The sequence below is a fragment of the Macrobrachium rosenbergii genome, chromosome 49 (assembly GCF_040412425.1).
Source record: "Macrobrachium rosenbergii isolate ZJJX-2024 chromosome 49, ASM4041242v1, whole genome shotgun sequence".
In the NCBI taxonomy this organism is placed as follows: Eukaryota; Metazoa; Arthropoda; class Malacostraca; order Decapoda; family Palaemonidae; genus Macrobrachium; species Macrobrachium rosenbergii.
Window position 1 is genome coordinate 26,678,195 of NC_089789.1, and position 18,573 is coordinate 26,696,767.

The 18,573-nt window shown below is 36.8% G+C and overlaps 1 protein-coding gene across 10 annotated transcripts in view; it reads right to left on the reverse strand.

The window, feature by feature from the left end:
* LanB1 (laminin subunit beta-1) overlaps positions 1-18,573 on the reverse strand; it is a 121,945-nt gene that overhangs the window by 76,534 nt on the left and 26,838 nt on the right. For 4 of the 10 annotated variants that reach the window (XM_067093020.1, XM_067093017.1, XM_067093018.1 and 1 more), the window contains exons 3-4: positions 15,626-15,850; positions 8,838-9,893 (exon numbers count right to left, since the gene is read on the reverse strand). In XM_067093020.1, the coding sequence (XP_066949121.1) occupies positions 8,838-9,893; positions 15,626-15,850 (1,281 nt within the window). The remainder of the gene's footprint in view (positions 1-8,837; positions 9,894-15,625; positions 15,851-18,573) is intronic. The other 6 variants (XM_067093026.1, XM_067093025.1, XM_067093024.1 and 3 more) reach the window with 3 other exon arrangements.

Sequence of the window (18,573 nt, forward strand, 5' to 3'; positions counted from 1 at the left end):
TGGACCAGGGGAAACTCAGAAGTGAGTCAAGAATTCTTTACACATGATGAAAAGTAATAAATTGATTTTTGACATGATCCTTGAAGAATAGTCAACTAAAAAGGAAGCATCATGTACTCTAGGAGTTCTTGACAACAGTGCCAAAAGCCATAATAGGAAAATGCAAAACTTTGCCCCTCAGTTGAAAGGCCCAAGCCATGGGGTCCAATCTGTGGAGGAGACCAAGGCCTTTACATCAGCTCCACCAAGATCACTTGAGGGAATAAAGACATACAAATCACATACAGCACTGGAGCTGTTCCGAGGAGAAACGCTGAAAGCAAAGAATGTGTGCCTTGCTGAACATTCTTCCAATAATTGATACTATTCATATCTTAGACCAAACTATTGACAAATGAGAGAGAGTAAATTTTAATATCTTCTAATATCCTGGAGAAGTCTCTTGGAAGTCTAGAAGTCAAAAATGCACAAAAGTTTAGCTCTCTAACTCAGCACTATATATATTTACAGTGTCCAACAGAATTTCTTGTAATCCCACTAAATCTGCTTGGCGTTACAACAACTGACACCATTTTATGATTATCATCATTACTGAAGCGTTTCCACATTCACGTGGGACACGGTAGGAAGGCAATTATCTTCCAAAGCAAGATTCAACGCAATAGAATGCACGTATGTTAAACGAGAAAATCAAAGGGAAGAGCACTATTATAAAGTAAATTACCAACTAAGGTCACAAACAAATCTGTAAGCCAATACATATACCATTAATACACATTAACGGAGAAATTTATCAGAAAAATGGAGACAAAGGCATATAAAGTTTCTAAGTATATACTGTCGTTTTTCCGAGTTGACGGAAATATCTGAAGCCGATATCACTGTAACTAATAGGTGGTGAGCAACAATCTTCTGCCAATCCGATTAGCTTTACTGATATCAGTTGCAGATATTTACCGCCAGTTCCCAAAAAACAGGCTAGAGTATTAAAGTTTTAAACTTTCTTTTATTTTCATCTGTTCACATTGGTCTCTTCTCGTGTAGCTGTACAATTTTTTTTAATTAAAACTGTTGTCCCATATTGTTTGTCTTCGAATGGAGTAATAACATTAAACTAAAATAAGACAATAGTGGTAATGAATGTAATGATAAAATATAATGAATGTGGTGATAAAATAATGATAACTGTATTAACTGTAGCTAGATATCTAAAATTGTCAAAGGCAATCACAAAATTTAGCCAAACTTCAAATCATTAAAAATTGGGTTAAATGCACCCCAAAATTAATTTACATGATAATGTCATTCAAAAAGACTTTACTCAATAATTTTTTTAATTACATATAATGAAGGAGATTTCTCATGCCTAAGATTCTGTTTTGTTTTTCTAAGAACTCCTTTTCCTCTGGAAGCTCGCCTTTTGTTTGTTCCATATAGTTACTCAATTTGAATTATAATAACAGCCTCAAACCTTCGTTTTTATGGTACAATTTTAGTTTTCTGAAAAGAAAACTATTGTGCCAGCTTTTTCTGGCCATCTGAACTTTTTTGTCTGCCCTCAGATCTTAGAAACTACTGAGGCTAGAGGGCTGCAAATTGGTATGTTGATCATCCACTCTTCAATTATCAAACATACCAAATTGCAGCCTTCTAGCCTCAGTAGTTTTTACTTTATTTAAGGTTAAAGTTAGCCATAACCGTGCATCTGGCAATAATATGGGACAGGCCACCACCTGGCCGTGGTTAAAGATTCATGGGCCGTGGCTCATACAGCATTATACCGAGACCACTGAAAGATAGATCTATTTCGGTGGTCTTGATTATACACTACAGAAAACTCAATTGCGCTGAAGAAAATTCGGCGCATTTTTTACTTGTTAATTTATTATATTTTTCTGTACTGTACAGTTTATTTGGTTCTTTGCCCTAAAATATTTGTATGTTCACAAAAAGCGTGTGCTGTCTTCTTTAAGACTGTGGTGTTTTAAGGACAGTCGAGTTCTTTTCCTTTTGCATAAGAATTTGAATTAAAAATATGCTGTTTTACTGAGCACTGGGCCAATACTTGGCAAAATGGTACATTTTTAATACAGGTGCTTTCGTAAAAGGAAAAGATTTTCACCAATCTTCCATGGAAACACGTGCATTAGGCATGTGATATTTTACAGAGTTTTTTCCATTTTTTTCCTTTTGTGGCAACATTCCCGTTCAGTAAATGTTATCTTAATATGCACACCATACTTATTCCATATTCCATAAAGAAGTCGTGATATGATCTGAACAGCAGCGATCTAACTGAAAGCAGTGGAAATACTCTGAATTTCCAGGCCTTCTTTAGGCTACAGAACATGTTTTTTGAAGTAGCATATTTTCTCAGAGCATTTCCTATCCTTAGCGCAGTGGACGTTGTACCACGGCATCTATCTTCTCGACCACATAATACTAAACCAGCTGAAGCCTTGAGGACCGCACCTGCCTCTAGCTCTCCACGCGAAATGCTAAAATTCCGCCCACATTGTGCCCACTCATTTAGGCAACGCCTAGTTGAGAAAGAGGCAGAGGAGACACTGTTATGCTATACTCATACTTCAGAGTTACGTAGATCTACTCGTATTAAAGAACATGTAAAGGAAATAAGCTGGTATATTTCTAAATTTGGGTGAATGTTCGGATTCAATCTGACACTCCGATTAGTTGGGATTATTACTGTTATTTCTATCAAATATAACCGCAGCATTATTGGTCTGGCATAGAACCTTTTCTTTTTTGCCGTTCATCTTACGAAGAACGGGGGTGAAGTTGATATCAAGAGAGCATTTATGAAAAAATTTTCCTTACTAGATGATGCAAAGCTATGTGCGAAACACCTGGCTTAAATAGCTGCGCTTCTTAAATGTCCTCCGTATATCTACAGTGCTTCCCTTTTTCGTTTGAAGATACAGTATTATTCGACAGACAGGGACAATTAAATATAACGTCCAAGGTGCGCATGCCGCCTTCACATTAACAACACTTGAACAAAAGAGGTCCTGTTTCCAACCATCAGCGTTATTATAAGGGCTCTTGAGAGCCGTTCAGAGAATTTGTTCTCGAGTGAAAATTGAAAAGAAATTCCTTCCTAACATTGGGAAAACAAAACTATGTTATACTTATCAAAACTTACACAAACGCTTACAGATTAGCTGAAATACGCGAGCATCGCGTATACATGCTATGCAACTCGGTTCATTTTGCATAGGATGTATACATGATGCTCACGTATTTCAGTTAACCAAGCGTTTGTGTAACTTTTGTTAAGGGCATCATAGTCTTGTTTTCCCAGTATAAGGAAGGAATTCCTTTTCAATTTTCACTTCAGAACAAATTTTCTGAAAGCTGAAAAATTATAAGTTAATATTCAATTTGTCCAATATTCTTTTACCGCAAACAACTAGATCCCCCACATCAATTCAACTCTATTTTGCCGCTCTTCTTTTCTGAACTTATGACGATAACGTACAACCATTCATCTCAAATCACACTAAAATTATTATGCTACCATTAATAGTAACTCTATTAAGTGATCAAAGGAAAATAGAGCTGACGGCTTTATACGTGGGAATTTAAAGAGAGAGAGAGAGAGAGAGAGAGAGAGAGAGAGAGAGAGAGAGAGAGAGAGAGAGAGAGAGAGAGAGAGAGAGAGAGAGAGAGTTTGTACGTGTTGTAAATTTATCGTCCGTTAAAAGTAGTGGCATCGATAACATTACATAAACACGAATTATAATCTTCTTAAAATTTTATTAAAATGTGTAAAATAAATATACAACATAAAATACTTATAAATGTATCACGCAGAGAAGAATAAGGCCTTATTTTATGTATATTTATTTTTTTGTTGTATATTTATTTTTAATTTTAATTTATTTGAAAAAATTATAATTCATGTTTCCACTTAAGTAAATTTATCAATGCCACTGCTTTTAATGGAGTACAAATTTACAACACATGTACAGACTCTCTCTCTCTCTCTCTCTCTCTCTCTCTCTCTCTCTCTCTCTCTCTCTCTCTCTCTCTCATCACTAAAAATTTTGTAAACAAAATAACTAAACCCATCTAACGATATTCATAAGAATGTTTGGCTTTTTGAACTTTCCTGTGCAATTGCTACAAAGTAGAAGGTCTTGTATCTTCCATTGCACATTTCAAAGCATTTGAGATGCAAATTTATGTACTCACTTATCAAAGTTTCTAAATGCTATTGCATTTTAGCGGAAATGACTTTACAGCGTATACACACGACATTTCTCTCTCTCTCTCTCTCTCTCTCTCTCTCTCTCTCTCTCTCTCTCTCTGACTAGAATCACTTTATTGCAGTTCCGCAAGCTGTAATAATTACATCTACTAATTTATTTTTGGCGAATTTTTTTCGGCGAACTATAGAAATTTTTTATTGGGTAACTTTAACTCGGCATTTACACAATTTCTTTTCGATCTGTTGCCTTTTTTAAACATACTAAGGTAAAGCGTAACTATTCAGCTTCAACATGACACTAGGATTATTACTCTACTAAGAACTGTAACTTTTACATTCAGCAGTCATAAAAATTCTTATGAGTGACTGCAAGGTAGCTATCCGATCTATCTTGACCTTGTTTATTATGTAATTATAAGAAGTTATATAGTTAGTTACGTAATTCAATCAATGTCATGTAAACACATACATTTATCGGTGCTACTTTTTTGGCTTGTTGTCTACGCGTCACCTACTCCGAGGTGCTAGTACTAAACTGTTAATCCTGATACGAAACACCGTATGGCAAATGTAAAGTAGACGGCCGCACGAAGATATCGTTTATTCATACAATTTGTCGATAACACAATATAGAAATGGGTGTATATAATACTTTGATCCCCGCGGGGCTAGTACTAAATACGGCGTCGCAAGGAGTTTCCGCCATGTTTAGTACTAGCACCTCCGAGCTGGTGACGCGTAGAAAAGCCAAAGTGGCACCCATTTATCTCTCTTTCTCTCTCTTACACATCTCTTTAAGAGTTTTATGGGGTAAAGCTTGAGCCCCATCAGTCGACCATAAAACATTGAATAGAATATACAATTTAGGCGAAGGCCAAGCGCTGGGACCTGTGAGGTCATTCAACGTTGAGGGACAGTCGACCAACAAAAAATTTTTTCCTGATTCTCCTTACACTTTAATCCGCAACAGATATGCAGGTAGAAAAATATCATCACTCTACGTATTAACCGAAAGGCATTTTATCGTTGCTGTGCATGGTACAAACATTTCTGAAGGCAAGATACAGAAATTTCTGCTATAGGCTAACTTTAATCTCTCATTTAGACTTATTATTATTCTCATTTTTAATTACCTAGGATTAGGTGCGGCTATTCAGCTTTGAACTGACAGCATAACAAGTTTCCTGGCATGAAAAAGAACTTTATACTAGGCGACATTAAAAAAAAAAAAATCATCGCTATACTAGCCCAACTTTCCGGTCAACAATAATTTTTCGTATCATCTTCTTGTTTTAATGCGCAATAACTGGCATAAATAACAATAAACTATACATCTAAAGATAGGCAATTTACCTTACCTATGCCAGGTGCGAAAATAACCTATACCCTCATGACTTTATTCTACTGATTTGTTGTTAGGTAAATATCCTTCAAGGCAAACTATGGAAATTTCTGTTAACGGCTAAATTCTACCTGTCATTTGGACTTCTGATTTCAATTTTCGTTTTTTTTTTTTTCAGACAGTGTGACAAAACCCTATGCAACTATTCAGCTTTAAATCAGCATTAAAATGAGGTTGCTATAATAGATTGTAAATTTACACAAACCAATAAGAAAAAAACTAACTATACAAGGATGCGGTCAGCGAGAAAGTGGGTGGATTTAGAACAGACATGACTTGACAAGGGAGAAAAATGTGATCGGGTTAAATTTCTTAAAGTATGTAGAGTCGAACAGTTTAGTCGCTAATATGTCATTATCAGAATTTTTAAAAATCATTCTAAAGTAGATAGCTTGCAGGAGATAAGCCTGAAACAATGGGTGAAATGTCGTTATCAGTGTTTTAAAAATGCTACATTTTTCTTTGAGTGACAAAAAGATCGTTAACAGAATCTACCAACTTCTTATGGAACCTGTTACAAAATTTTCTAACTAACTGTTACAAATTCTAACAAGAGACAGAGACTTTTTTTTATTTTATTTCTGTACCTGTCTCAGAGAAAGCCTACGAATAAATATCTACTATGCACTACACTGATGCATTTCCAATTCTTAAAACAATGATAGCAATACATGTTGTCTACTGAAGGTAAACCAACTGATAAAATGCTGACGAAACCATTAAGGTTCTTGCAGGGAGAATTTTCTCTCAACAAGGTTTTTGAGATGAAACACGATTGCATGCTGCAGTAGCTATCTTTAGTATAAAGGTCATGGTCAGGGTCACAAGAAAAAAAAAGTTAAGTATACCTTAGTTTAACCAGACCACTGAGCTGATTAACAGCTCTCCTAGGGCTGACCCGAAGGATTAGACTTATTTTCCCTGGCTAAGAATCAATTGGTTACCTAGCAACGGGACCTACAGCTTACTGTGGAATCCGAACCACATTATACAGAGAAATGAATTTCTATCACCGACCATGGTGGTACCTGACAGACAGACAAACAAAAACAAAGACAGATCGAGTCATTGCATCTCTCGCGATGCACATCAGCGCTCTGACGAGACGTCTTTCCTTGTTCCAACTTATACTGAAAACTCTTCAGCCACATAGAATTGCGATGACGAGGTGAGCGTGACATACGCACTTACAAACAGACCCCAAACACAAGCGAATGATAGGTAAAACCTGAAGTCTTCCTGACTTTATGGCTAAAGGACTAATAACAATATAAAGTTTATTTGCCCACAACGCAGTAATTATTATTATTATTATTATTATTATTATTATTATTATTATTATTATTATTATTCAGCAGGTGAAACTTATTCATATGGAACAAGCCCACCAAAGGGGCCGCTGACTTGAAATTCAAGCTTCCAAATAATGTGGTGTTCATTAGGAAGAGGTAAGAGGAAGTAAAGGGAAATACAGGAAGAGGAGATCCCACTTATTAAAAAAGAAAAAAATAAATAGATAAAAATGTATCAAAATGCAAAGTGAATAGCATTAGGGTAGTAATGCACAGCATCTTCGCTTGAACTTCTGAAGTTCCAATTGCACGCTATTAGCTATTTCCCCGACATGAGACATGGCTCTAGAGAAAAAAAAAAGATTGCGGTAATTATTCTAAAGCAACAACCGAAAAAGACTTTCAAAGCAAGTAACTTGAGAAAATTTTAAATTGATCATTCCGACCTCACAAGGAAGTTCTATGTGATTTTTACACGTATATTCACGGACTCTTTGCAAATACTCTGTCATGAAAACGAGATTACGATGAGGCCTATGTGACCTTGGAGATAGATATCACGCTTATTTCACAAATCTTAATTCATACGAAGAGATACAAAGCCGTAAAGGAATATTAAGATACAGAAATGAAAATTCATTCTGACCTAGGATTCAGACAAGCTATCTACAGGATATAACTTCAAAACTAGTTACTATAAAGTCTGAAAACATGTACAATTACCAGTCATTGTAGCACTGCTACATTATCAGAGATTTCTTTAAAAAAAATAAGGAACATGAGAAACAAAAGGTACTTACATGTGATGAACAATCTGAAAGGAAAATATCATTTCTGAAAGGAAAAATGATTTATGAGAGAAAAATCATCTCCATTTCAAAAAGAACATAAATTTAGGTATGCTCAATTAAGCCTTAAATCTAGCCTTAAAATATTTAGGAAGCCATTCGTCATGCAAATAGAAATTACATACTATTTCATAGTTACTCTGATTTTAGACTATTTACATAAAGCATGCTTTTATCAACAACATTTTCGAACTCAAACAAAAATCACAGGTTACACATGACATGCAAGCAAATGAAATACAAGTACAATAAAATGACATGCAAGCAAATGAAATACAAGTACAATAAAAACAAGTTATCAGTAAAGATTACAATATTTTAAAATCTCATCAATGAAGTACCTTACAAAAATAATCGCAAACATTTAGTTAGCGATTATTTGAGTGGCCCAAGCATCGTCTTCATCGCTTTCACCTGCGGATAAAAATCCTTAAGTACATAAATCCACTCCTAGGGTTAATCCAAAATGAAACACTCGAAATATCACTTCCACCAACACTAATTTTAGTTCTACATTTGTGAACCACCCAAGCACCAGGTTGCCAGATCACCTCATTATCTATACTCCAGTTAGTTTTGGAAGCAAGGAACTTCTTCATTACGTGTCATCATGGCAATGCCATTTTCTTTCTAAAGACCCGTCACTATTGAACTATGATAAAGGTCTGTCAACTTCATACCAATGTAAAACATAGTGCAGTACCCAAACCCGTTTGCAATGCTATCCATCACCTTTAACATAGTCAAGCTGAAGTCTGTCCTTTTACGCTAACAAGCTGAAAACTATTCAGAACAAGCTGCATGTCCTTGAGAGGGCCTTGGAATACTATGAATACATTGTTATCAATGATACTAAAGTCAACCTGATGCACGTTTCCAGAAGTGTTATTCAGATAGAACTGGAAACCAAACTCAATTCTTCACAATAAGTGTTACTTCTTTGAATGAGGTTCTCATTGCCTGATTATTCTGAGGTCTCCCAGGAGCCAAAAGGAGTTAAACCACACCAACTGATCCATGTTAGCACTGATTAGGAACTGCAAGTCTAAGTTGTTCAACCCTACCTGGAGCTGCAGCCAGTCCCCGCAGTACGAAAGGATGAGTTCTGTCCTCCCGTGAAAGCAGTTTGGTGTGAATCTCAACGCCATGCTCTTCTTCATTGTACTCAAGTGTTGGCACATCCTCCTCAGCACCCCACTGGTCAATCTCTCCTATGCTTATATCACCACCATATCTGCCGCGAGATTCAGCAGTGCTACCGTAGCTGCTACTGCTACTGCTACTGCTACTGCTACTGCTACTTCCACTGCCTGACTCATAACGTCTGGTGTAGGTCGTTTCGTATCGTGTACCAGAGCTGCTTCTCTCAGGCGTCCTTGCACCAAAGCTGCCAGAGTCGAACTCAGTCTCATATCCAGTCTGGCCAGTAGACCTAGAATATCCTGGAGTGCGAGAGCTGTAGGTTGTGGTGTTCTGATATGTGATGATGCTGGAGCCACCTGGGTATGTATGAGTGTAGGTAGTAGAAGTAGAGCCTGGGCGTCTCTCTGAAGTTGTAACAGTTTTGGTTGACTTAGTGCGGGAATTAATCCGGTCTATGCCGGTATACTTCTTGCCATTCCAGCGAAAATAATCTTGACCATCCTCTGTCTGCCCGTAGCGCTGGTTAAAGTACGATTCATCCACAATGGGTGGCTGTTCATGCTCCTCCCCTGCTCTGCTGGATCCTTCCTCCAATGAAAACTGAGAGGAGGACGACGACACAGAGCTAGAGGAGGAGGCTGCACTACTACCAGCGGTACGCCTAGCATCAGAGGTGGTCAGTTCCGCCGATGGCGTGTGGATATTGTAAGTGTAAGACGTGTTCTCTACTCCAGAACCTGGGGTACCGTACGAGATAAAACTCACTGACCCTTGAGTTCTTCCATCAGGAAGAGTTCGAGACGATGAGGTGTAAGTGGAAGAAGAAGAAGAGGAAGAGGAGACTGAGGAAGAAGAAGGGGAAGAGGATGAAGACTGTCGAGAGCGGCCCCGTCCACGTCTATCAGTAGAAGGTACGTACGAACGCCCATAGAAGACGCCGCCCTGCTCTTTACGTGAGGACTGGCCCTGGGAATCTCCTGACAACCACAAGAAGATTACACCTAGCATAGTTTGCGAGTATGTAAACCTATATAAAGAAAACTTTTCTCTCTTACTTTCAATGGTAAACAAAAAGGGATTGATTATGAACACACGTCAAGGGAAAAGTCCAAATGAATCATATTTGTGATCATTTACAACAACTAGATATTTCAGTGATGAGTATTACACTCTCAATAGTTTCAACACTATAATTATACATATGATTACTATAATTATACATATGATTGCATATATATATAATATATATATATATATATATATATATATATATATATATTATATATATATATATCATTTTAATTTTAATTAAGAGATACATACGATAACTACCTGAATGTAATAAAGTCAAACACCTCTATCTCGCCACCTCCGAAGCTGTTAAAAGCGAAAATATGAGTGGTCTCTTCTCTCTCAAACCTCTGTGCCTTACGGGATCTTGATGCATGATGCCTTGTGAATGCAGTTCAGCTATTTTCCGTAACATAACATTTCGTAAATCTTGGAAATTAAACAGGTTGAGCTGTAACTTCGTCTTTCAGAAAGAATAGTGACTTGTACAGTTTTTGAAAAATTTTCTCAAATGGAGATTTATATACTGACTTGAAATTTGGCCTTTCATCTCTACGATAATTCTTCTTCCAATGTCTATATATTCCGCCATGATACATGAACTTGTGAAATACGACATTATCTAAAAAATCCAAAAATCATTCTAAGATATGTCTATGGTCCTTTTAGACTGTTGTTAATTTTTCTCTTTGTAATAACCATATGGGTTGAAATAAAAAAAAAATACTAATAAAACTTAAGAAAATGTGAAGGACGAAAAATACAGCTGAAGTTGCAATTTTCAACAATATTAATGACAGAGACATCTTTTGCTTTTCCTTTTTGAGTAACTCTGAACATTCAAATGGCAGACGATAATGATAACGAAATCAGCCAAATGACTTTAACTATTACCAAAGATCGTTCCGAGACTCACGAAAAGAATATACCACAAATCTGACAAAAACTGGACTGACGAAGATTCGCAAGGCATTCATGAACCAATATCAATGATGCATATTTTCTAGTTATTAAACGACAGTTCTGTTAACACTCACAAGTACAGGCAAAATGCTGTTAAAAATACAAAGCTGCATCAGCATTACGAAGAATGAAAGATTAAAAACTTAACGAATCCTTAGTAAAAATTTGGACACCGAATGAAAGATTTTCCGTTATTTAACCAATTTCCAATCGTGAAGCTAAACTGTATTAGGTTATTAGAGCTACCCTACCTAAAATGTATGATTACAACACAAAATGCAAAATGTCCAGGAAATGACAGGCCACTTTGTTTGATGAAAATGGCCTTACAATACTCTACTACTACTACTTCTGCTTCTCCTGATAATGTTAATAATAATGAGTTCCGCAACACTCAGCGTTACGTCATCGCATGCTGTGATCGGTCTCATCCAAGCATATGACAATTTTAGCTCCACGAGACAAGGAAGAGGAAGAAGAGTGGATTGGCTGGTGTTGCTGACGGTTTGCTCGGTAGAACAGCAATTGTTGTTTTTTGTGGATGACGATACTGATGTTATAAAGGCTACATGTTTTGTGTCAGTTGAAAGGAGAGTGGAGGAGACTTTATCATGAACCGTGTTTACTCGGGTCTAAACCCAAGAAAAAAAAGGCCCGGTCATACACTCCGCCACTCTCAGGTTCCGTTTTGAGCGCAGAGGCCAAATCACTACCCAAGTTAGCCTGGCACTGCCGCACTGCTTTTAGTTAAGTTATTATTAGTAGCCACAGTTATGAATACTGACATAGATCTGATATATTTTTTTTTAATGTGGTTGGGGTTTTCGTCGTACAGACCGTTACTGATAAGTTATGGTGTTAGTTGAAGCATAAAACTGAGGGAAGTATGTATTCTAAGCAAAAGAAAATGAAGATATATAATGGAAAATGAAGATAATAGCCAATGGGACTGTTCCAGTTTCAGAAAAGGGATTGGTTAGATTTGAAAATATAAGGGATTGCCCCAGTTTAGGAAAGAATACAATAAAAAGTTTCTTTTTCAATTAAGAACACCAAGACTATCTATTTAAGAAAGAATACAAAGGATTGTTTCAGTTTGAGAAAGAATACAAAAAACTGTTTCGATTTCAGAAAGAATACAAAAAACTGTTTCGACTTAAGAAAGTATACAACGGACTGTTTCAATTTAAGAAAGAATACAAACGGCTGTTTCAGTTACAGAAAGAATACAAAGGACTGTTTCAATTTAAGAAAGAGTACAAAGGACTGTTTTAGTTTAAGAAAGAATACACAGGACTGTTTCAGTTTAAGAAAGTATACAACGGACTGTTTCAGTTTAAGAAAGAATACAGAGGACTGTTTCAATTTATGAAAGAATGCAAAGGACTGTTTCAGTTAAAGAAAGAATACACAGACTGTTTCGATTTCAGAAAGAATACAAAGGACTGTTCCAGTTAAAGAAAGAATAAGGACTGTTTCTGTTTAAGAAAGAATACAAAGGACTGTTTAGATTTAAGAAAATACAACGGACTGTTTCATTTTACGAAAGAACAGAAATATACTCCAATATACGGAAGAAAAGCAAGGGCTATTTTAACTTAAGAAAGGATGCAGAAGACAGTTTCATTTTAAGATAGAATACAAAGGATTGTTTAAATACAGGAAAAGAATAAAAAGAAGCTTTCAGTTTAAGAAAAATAAAACTGGCTGTTTAAATTCCCAGACAAAATAAAAACGACTTTCAATTTTAAAAAAATAAAAGAGGGATGTTTCAATCCAGGAAAGATTGCAGACGACTGTTTCAGTTTCAAAAAGAATACAAAGGACTACTTAAATAAAAAAAAAAAAAAAAAAAGAATAAGCGAATGCTTCAAAAGACAATTTCAATGTAGGAAACAGCAAAAAGAACGGGTTCAGTTCAGGAAAGATTGTAAAAGATATTTACCGTTTACGGCATAATGCAAAAAACTGTTCCACACGAAGAAAAAGAATTCAACTGACAGTTTCAATTTAAGACGAAATAAAAAGGACTGTTTCATTTTCAAAATAGTAAAAAGGACCGTGTAAATGTAGGAAACCGTGAAAGAGATTACTTAAGATTACGAAAGAATAAAATCTATGGTGCATCACTATAATGTAACCGGATATAATAAGTGAAAAGCCACAATAGTGTATATGGGCGATTGTATTTCCAAAGTACAAAAAAAAGGTTAAAAAAAGGGGAGTTTTAGACCGTTTCCACAACGGTCCTCTTCAGCCTGAAGAGGACCATTGTGCAAACCGTCGAAAGCTCCCTTTTTTTAACCTTTTTTTTTGGTATTTTGGAAATACAATCGCTCATATAAGTTACTGTGGCCTTTTACTTATTAAAGAATACAGTGGACTGTTTCTGTTTACGAAAGAAAGCAAAAGAGTTTTTAACTTGAGAAAGAATCCACGGATATCTCTCGAATTAAAGGACAGAATGTAGGAATGATTGAAGTTTAAGAAAGGATGCATAAGATTGATTCTCTAGAATTAAAGACAGAAAGTAGGTATTATTCCAGTTGAAGAAAGAATGCATAAGATTGATTCTCTGGAATTAAAGACAGAATGTAGGGGTTATTCCAGTTTAAGAAAGAACACAGAAGATTGATTCTCTAGAATTAAAGACAGAATGTAGGGGTTATTCCAGTTTAAGAAAGAATACATACGACTTATTCTCTACAATTAAAGATAGAATGTAGGGATTATTTCAGTTTAAGAAAGAATACAAAAGATTGATTCTCTAGAATTAAAGACAGAATGTAGGGATTATTCCAGTTTAAGGAAGAATACATAAGACTGATTCAAGAAAGAACCTAAGAGATTATATTGCAGTTAGAGTTTTTTTTTCTCTTCAAGAAAGAAAACAAAGGGTTTTCAAATTGAAGACTGAATATAAGATAGTGCTGCAATACATGTAAGAATGGATGGGACTGCTCTGGCTTCAAAAACAGTACACAGCGATTAAAATCTTACAAAATCATCAATATAATATGCATGGTTAAATTGCATTGTTACAATAAGCAGTAAAGGTATTATTTCACTTAAACACGTTCATATTAATTAAGCAGCTATAATTAAAATCGAATTAATGAAACTCTATAATACAATGTCATTTCTACCTCCATTAATACACTAACTACTATCAAAATATTTCATTTCTGAAATAAAAATAAATTACATCATAAAAGCTTTTTTTTTTTGTCTTGACCATAAAAGCATATAATTTTTCTGATATAAAATATAAAAAACATTTTTAAAAAAATGGTTTATTCTACAGGCAAGCAAACTATGAGAGACTACATGTGATTACATGCACATATGGTAACGAGGATGTTTTAACTTCAGCAGGAATTGAAAGCAAAATATTAAAATTTGTTTGAAGGAAACTACCACCGCATGTCTTTGGAATTCAAAGTAATTCATAATATATATAAATATATATATATATATATATATATATATATATATATATATATATATATATATATATATATATATGTGTGTGTGTATGTATGTATGTATGTATGTATCACCAGAATATGTGACGTATGTATGCAGATGTACAACGGGGGGAAAATGAAACACTGGGTAAAAATTCTGGCCGGCTGCGCCTTTAGTTTCCCAGAACATCTTCAAGAGACTGATACTTTACATTAAATATGCTAAATTGAGAGTAAAAGCAAACACATGGTTGGGAAAACTATCCGCATCTGATAAGCAGAAAAAATGGGTGGGGGGAGGAGCAGAAAAATCCGCGTCTGAGGTCAGTGCCCCTTTTATAAATCTTTATCTATGCAGGCGGGCTCACATCTTAGCTGCATGCCAAGGTAAACTACCCTCATTAAAATCTACACATTTTTCATAATTGAAAGAGTTATGCGAAGTGTAGAGACTTTCAGGAAGGTAGTTTAATTGAGCCTAAGCCTTTGAAGTAAATAAACTACATGTCCGTTTGCTCTGTTACTCTAGTACTTATACACTGTAAATTTGTACCACTAAGTATCAGTCTTCTTGAAGATTTATTAGAAAATACCCGACCAAAACCGTCAGGAGAGAGAGAGAGAGAGAGAGAGAGAGAGAGAGAGAGAGAGAGAGAGAGAGAGAGAGAGAGAGAGAGAGAGAGAGGAAGCTTTGTTTAAAATCTACTTAAAGCTATGTATTGCAAGGACACTGTCTCCTACGCAAATATTCCACTGAACGTACACAAACAAACGGAGCTCATGCAGATCATAAAAGCGAAAAGCGAATGGGCAACACTTTCATATATTCACTAATAGTTTTTTTTTTTGTTTTGGTAAGTTTAACCAAAACAAAGGAAGATTACACGGCACTGCATAGAAGTACAAAAGCAAAACTACAGCAGGGCTAAATCATTCAACAAATAGCTTGCATACGGAAAATGAAGTATTCATCTTTTTTCCAACGAATATTGAAAAAAGGGAAACCTGAAGTCTAGCGCATGCGCAGAATATGCTGAACATTCGCGCAATTTTACAACAGCTAACTGTGAAGTTCTGTGTCGCACAAACCTGTCGTCTCATCCAGTTATCCTATATCCTATTTGCCCAGTGCTTCTAAGAAAGCATAATAACTGTGGATGTAGCAAGATCCAAAGCCCCCTGCCATTTGCAACTATCATTGGTCGTACCTGGTCTGACGACCCTGGTGCTCGACGATGAAGTCCGATAGGTCGTCTTAGTCCGTCCTCGCTGACGGACGACTTGGTTGGCGTCGTCGGACTGCAGGTCCTCCCCCTGGCGGTCTTCTCCCTCTTCCCCTTCATCGTCGACGACGACGCCTGGCGCCTCCAGATGGCCCGACTCATTCTTCAGGTGGTGGTCCACATCTAAGCTTCCTTCCTCCGTTACGGCACCTTAACAAAAGAAAAAACAGGCAGGGTAAACAAAAAAAAAAAAAAAAAAGTCGAAAACTAACAAATCTGACAATTACTTTAATGAAGAGATAGATAGAATATAGAATTGAGGCCAAAGGTCAAGTGCTGGGACCTATGAGGTCATTCAGCGCTGAAAGGGAAATTGACAGTAAGGAGGTTTGAAAGGTGTAACAGGAGGAAAACTTCGCAGTTGCATTATGAAGCAATTTTTAGGAGAGGGTGGAAAGTAAGAAAGTAAGACAATATGACCGGAGGTACAGTAAGATGAATGGAAGAGGTTGCAGCTAGGGGCCGAAGGGACACTGCAAAGACCATTAAGTAATGCCTACAGCGCACCACGTGAGGTACACTGACGGCACTACCTCCCTAAGTGGTACTAAATGAAATAATGAACGACTAAATGCCTCTAGCTAACTACTGTAGCTTTGCTGATCGCAACATCGTCGCTCCAGCAAGACCAAAGACACAACAAATTCACCCACTGTGAAAGAAGTCTTCAAGAGCCAGGAAGGGAAATTCTCATAAATGAACTCTGTGCATTTTCCTATTTTACTCATCAGTAATTACTCAAGCATGAATAGAATGCTCTATAATAGGCATTACCATAAGGTTTTCACTGTCGTCTTTTGAATATCTCCGGTTACTAAAGCAGGCCTTTAAATACAACTATACCAATCTCGGTTAATTCTCAAGTTCCTCATTGGATGAGTCGGTAGAGTTGTCGGCTAGCACTCTGCTAGGCCCGAGTTCGAGTCTCCGGCCAGCCAATGAAGAATTAGAGGAATTTATTTCTGGTGATAAAAATTTATTTCTCGGTATAATGTGGTTCGGATTCCACAATAAGCTGTAGGTCCCGTTGCTAGGTAACCAAGTGGTTCGTAGCACACGCAAAATAAGTCTAATCCTTCGGGCCAGCCCTAGGAGAGCTGTTAATCAGCTCAGTGGTCTGGTTAAACAAAGGTATACCTAACTTTTCGGTAATTCTCAACACAAGAGCAACGCTGTCGAATGCAATTTCTACGGAGTGAATTAACACACACATATTTCGGAAGATAGGTCTGCAATAACTACAGAGGTGGGTATACTTGAATTATGATTTATGAAAACTCGGCTCTAAAGCCCATTACTGTGAAATTTTCAGCCATTCAGCGCTCAAGACAGCGAAAGGAGGGGGTTAGAGGTGTTGGTCAGCAAGCTAGAGGAATGGAGGTAAAGGGGCCGCTAAAGGGAAGCTGCAATCACCCTCAAGTAATGCCTCAGGGGCACCACGTGAGGTGCACTGACGGCACTGCCCCCCTACGGGTGAGTGGCTATGCAAGCAGTGGCGTTGCTAGCACTTGCTACATTACAGAAAACCCCAAAAGATACCAAATGCCGTAATACGCAAGGATGGTGGCAATATTAAGCTGGTAACTGAAATTGTTTATATCACACAACGTCGAAATGGCAGGACACAGCGAAAAGAAACGTAACATTCAGAGTTGGGCCATAATAGAAAAGGCTGCTTTCCAAATGGGAATATGCCATGAGCTTTACTTAAGGGCAAATTTAGCAGAGTCGTCTAAGCATCGTGGTGAATTGGGTTTCTAAGACTCTGGCAGTAGGCACTTTTTTTCCGTGTCAGGGGGTTGGGGGGGCTCGATAATTGTTGTCCCTAGCAAGGGAAAACTACCTGTCATTATGTATGTATGTAGGTATGTGCTTGTGTGTTGATGCAAGCAAACTATTGTGTTTAAAAAGAAGCAAAGGAATGTTTCAGCTGGAAGGGGAAACACGTTTCCTTTTACAAACAACGGGTCCAGTTAACAAAATTTCATGCTGTAAAATCTCAGTTGTTTTCTTTTCTCAGAAACTGTTTCTCTCATATACACAGGCAAACTTCTGTGTCCGTGAGTCCAAATCTGTGAAATTACAGAAAACATGATTTATCAGATCCAAAAGCAGTCATAAATAGCCTATATTTCTGCAAAGAAGGACAAATAGCAACAACACACGGTATGAAAAACCCTTAGGATGGTGCATCCCCAAATTGGATTCGTTCATTATTGCAACTAATCGCAGATAGTCTTGATGCAAACTCTGACTTAGAACTGAACACGATGACCAGCATCCTAGCGCTTAGTTCATCTGGAGGGGGATCCAGGAGCTTGTCCGATTTCTTTTACTTTAGTCTACTTGTTAGTTGGGGCTGAGAGATTGGATCTGCAAATGACACAAACCCAGCAAACTCAGTTGATGTATTGTCGGTTAATGAATATGTCAAACTTAGTGTAAGATTGTGGTGGACTGAAGGGCAACAGGTTATGATATAGTACAAAGAGAACATAAATGGTTTCTGGTCTTAAAGGCTGTGACGGTAAATTTGTTCTATAAGTTATCATACTTCTATAATGATAACCCTTCTGCCTATGCTTCAATACTGGTAAAACAAATGTCATCTACGTTCTGTGGGTTATAATACAGGTATTTTGAAGTTTTAATGTCGACAGTCTGGAATGATATGAAAGGTCATGAACAGCGAACTCTAATCTGATGTAGGCATACGAAAGGATACCCACAATGCGCTCATGATATCGAAATCTTGAAAGAAAATGTTGAAATATCTGAAATTTCTGAGAAATGATCTCAGCCTGTAAGAGATTTACTTCGTGTACACCCTCCCGTTTCCAATTATGATTCCTATTTTTCTCTCTCCCCTACCC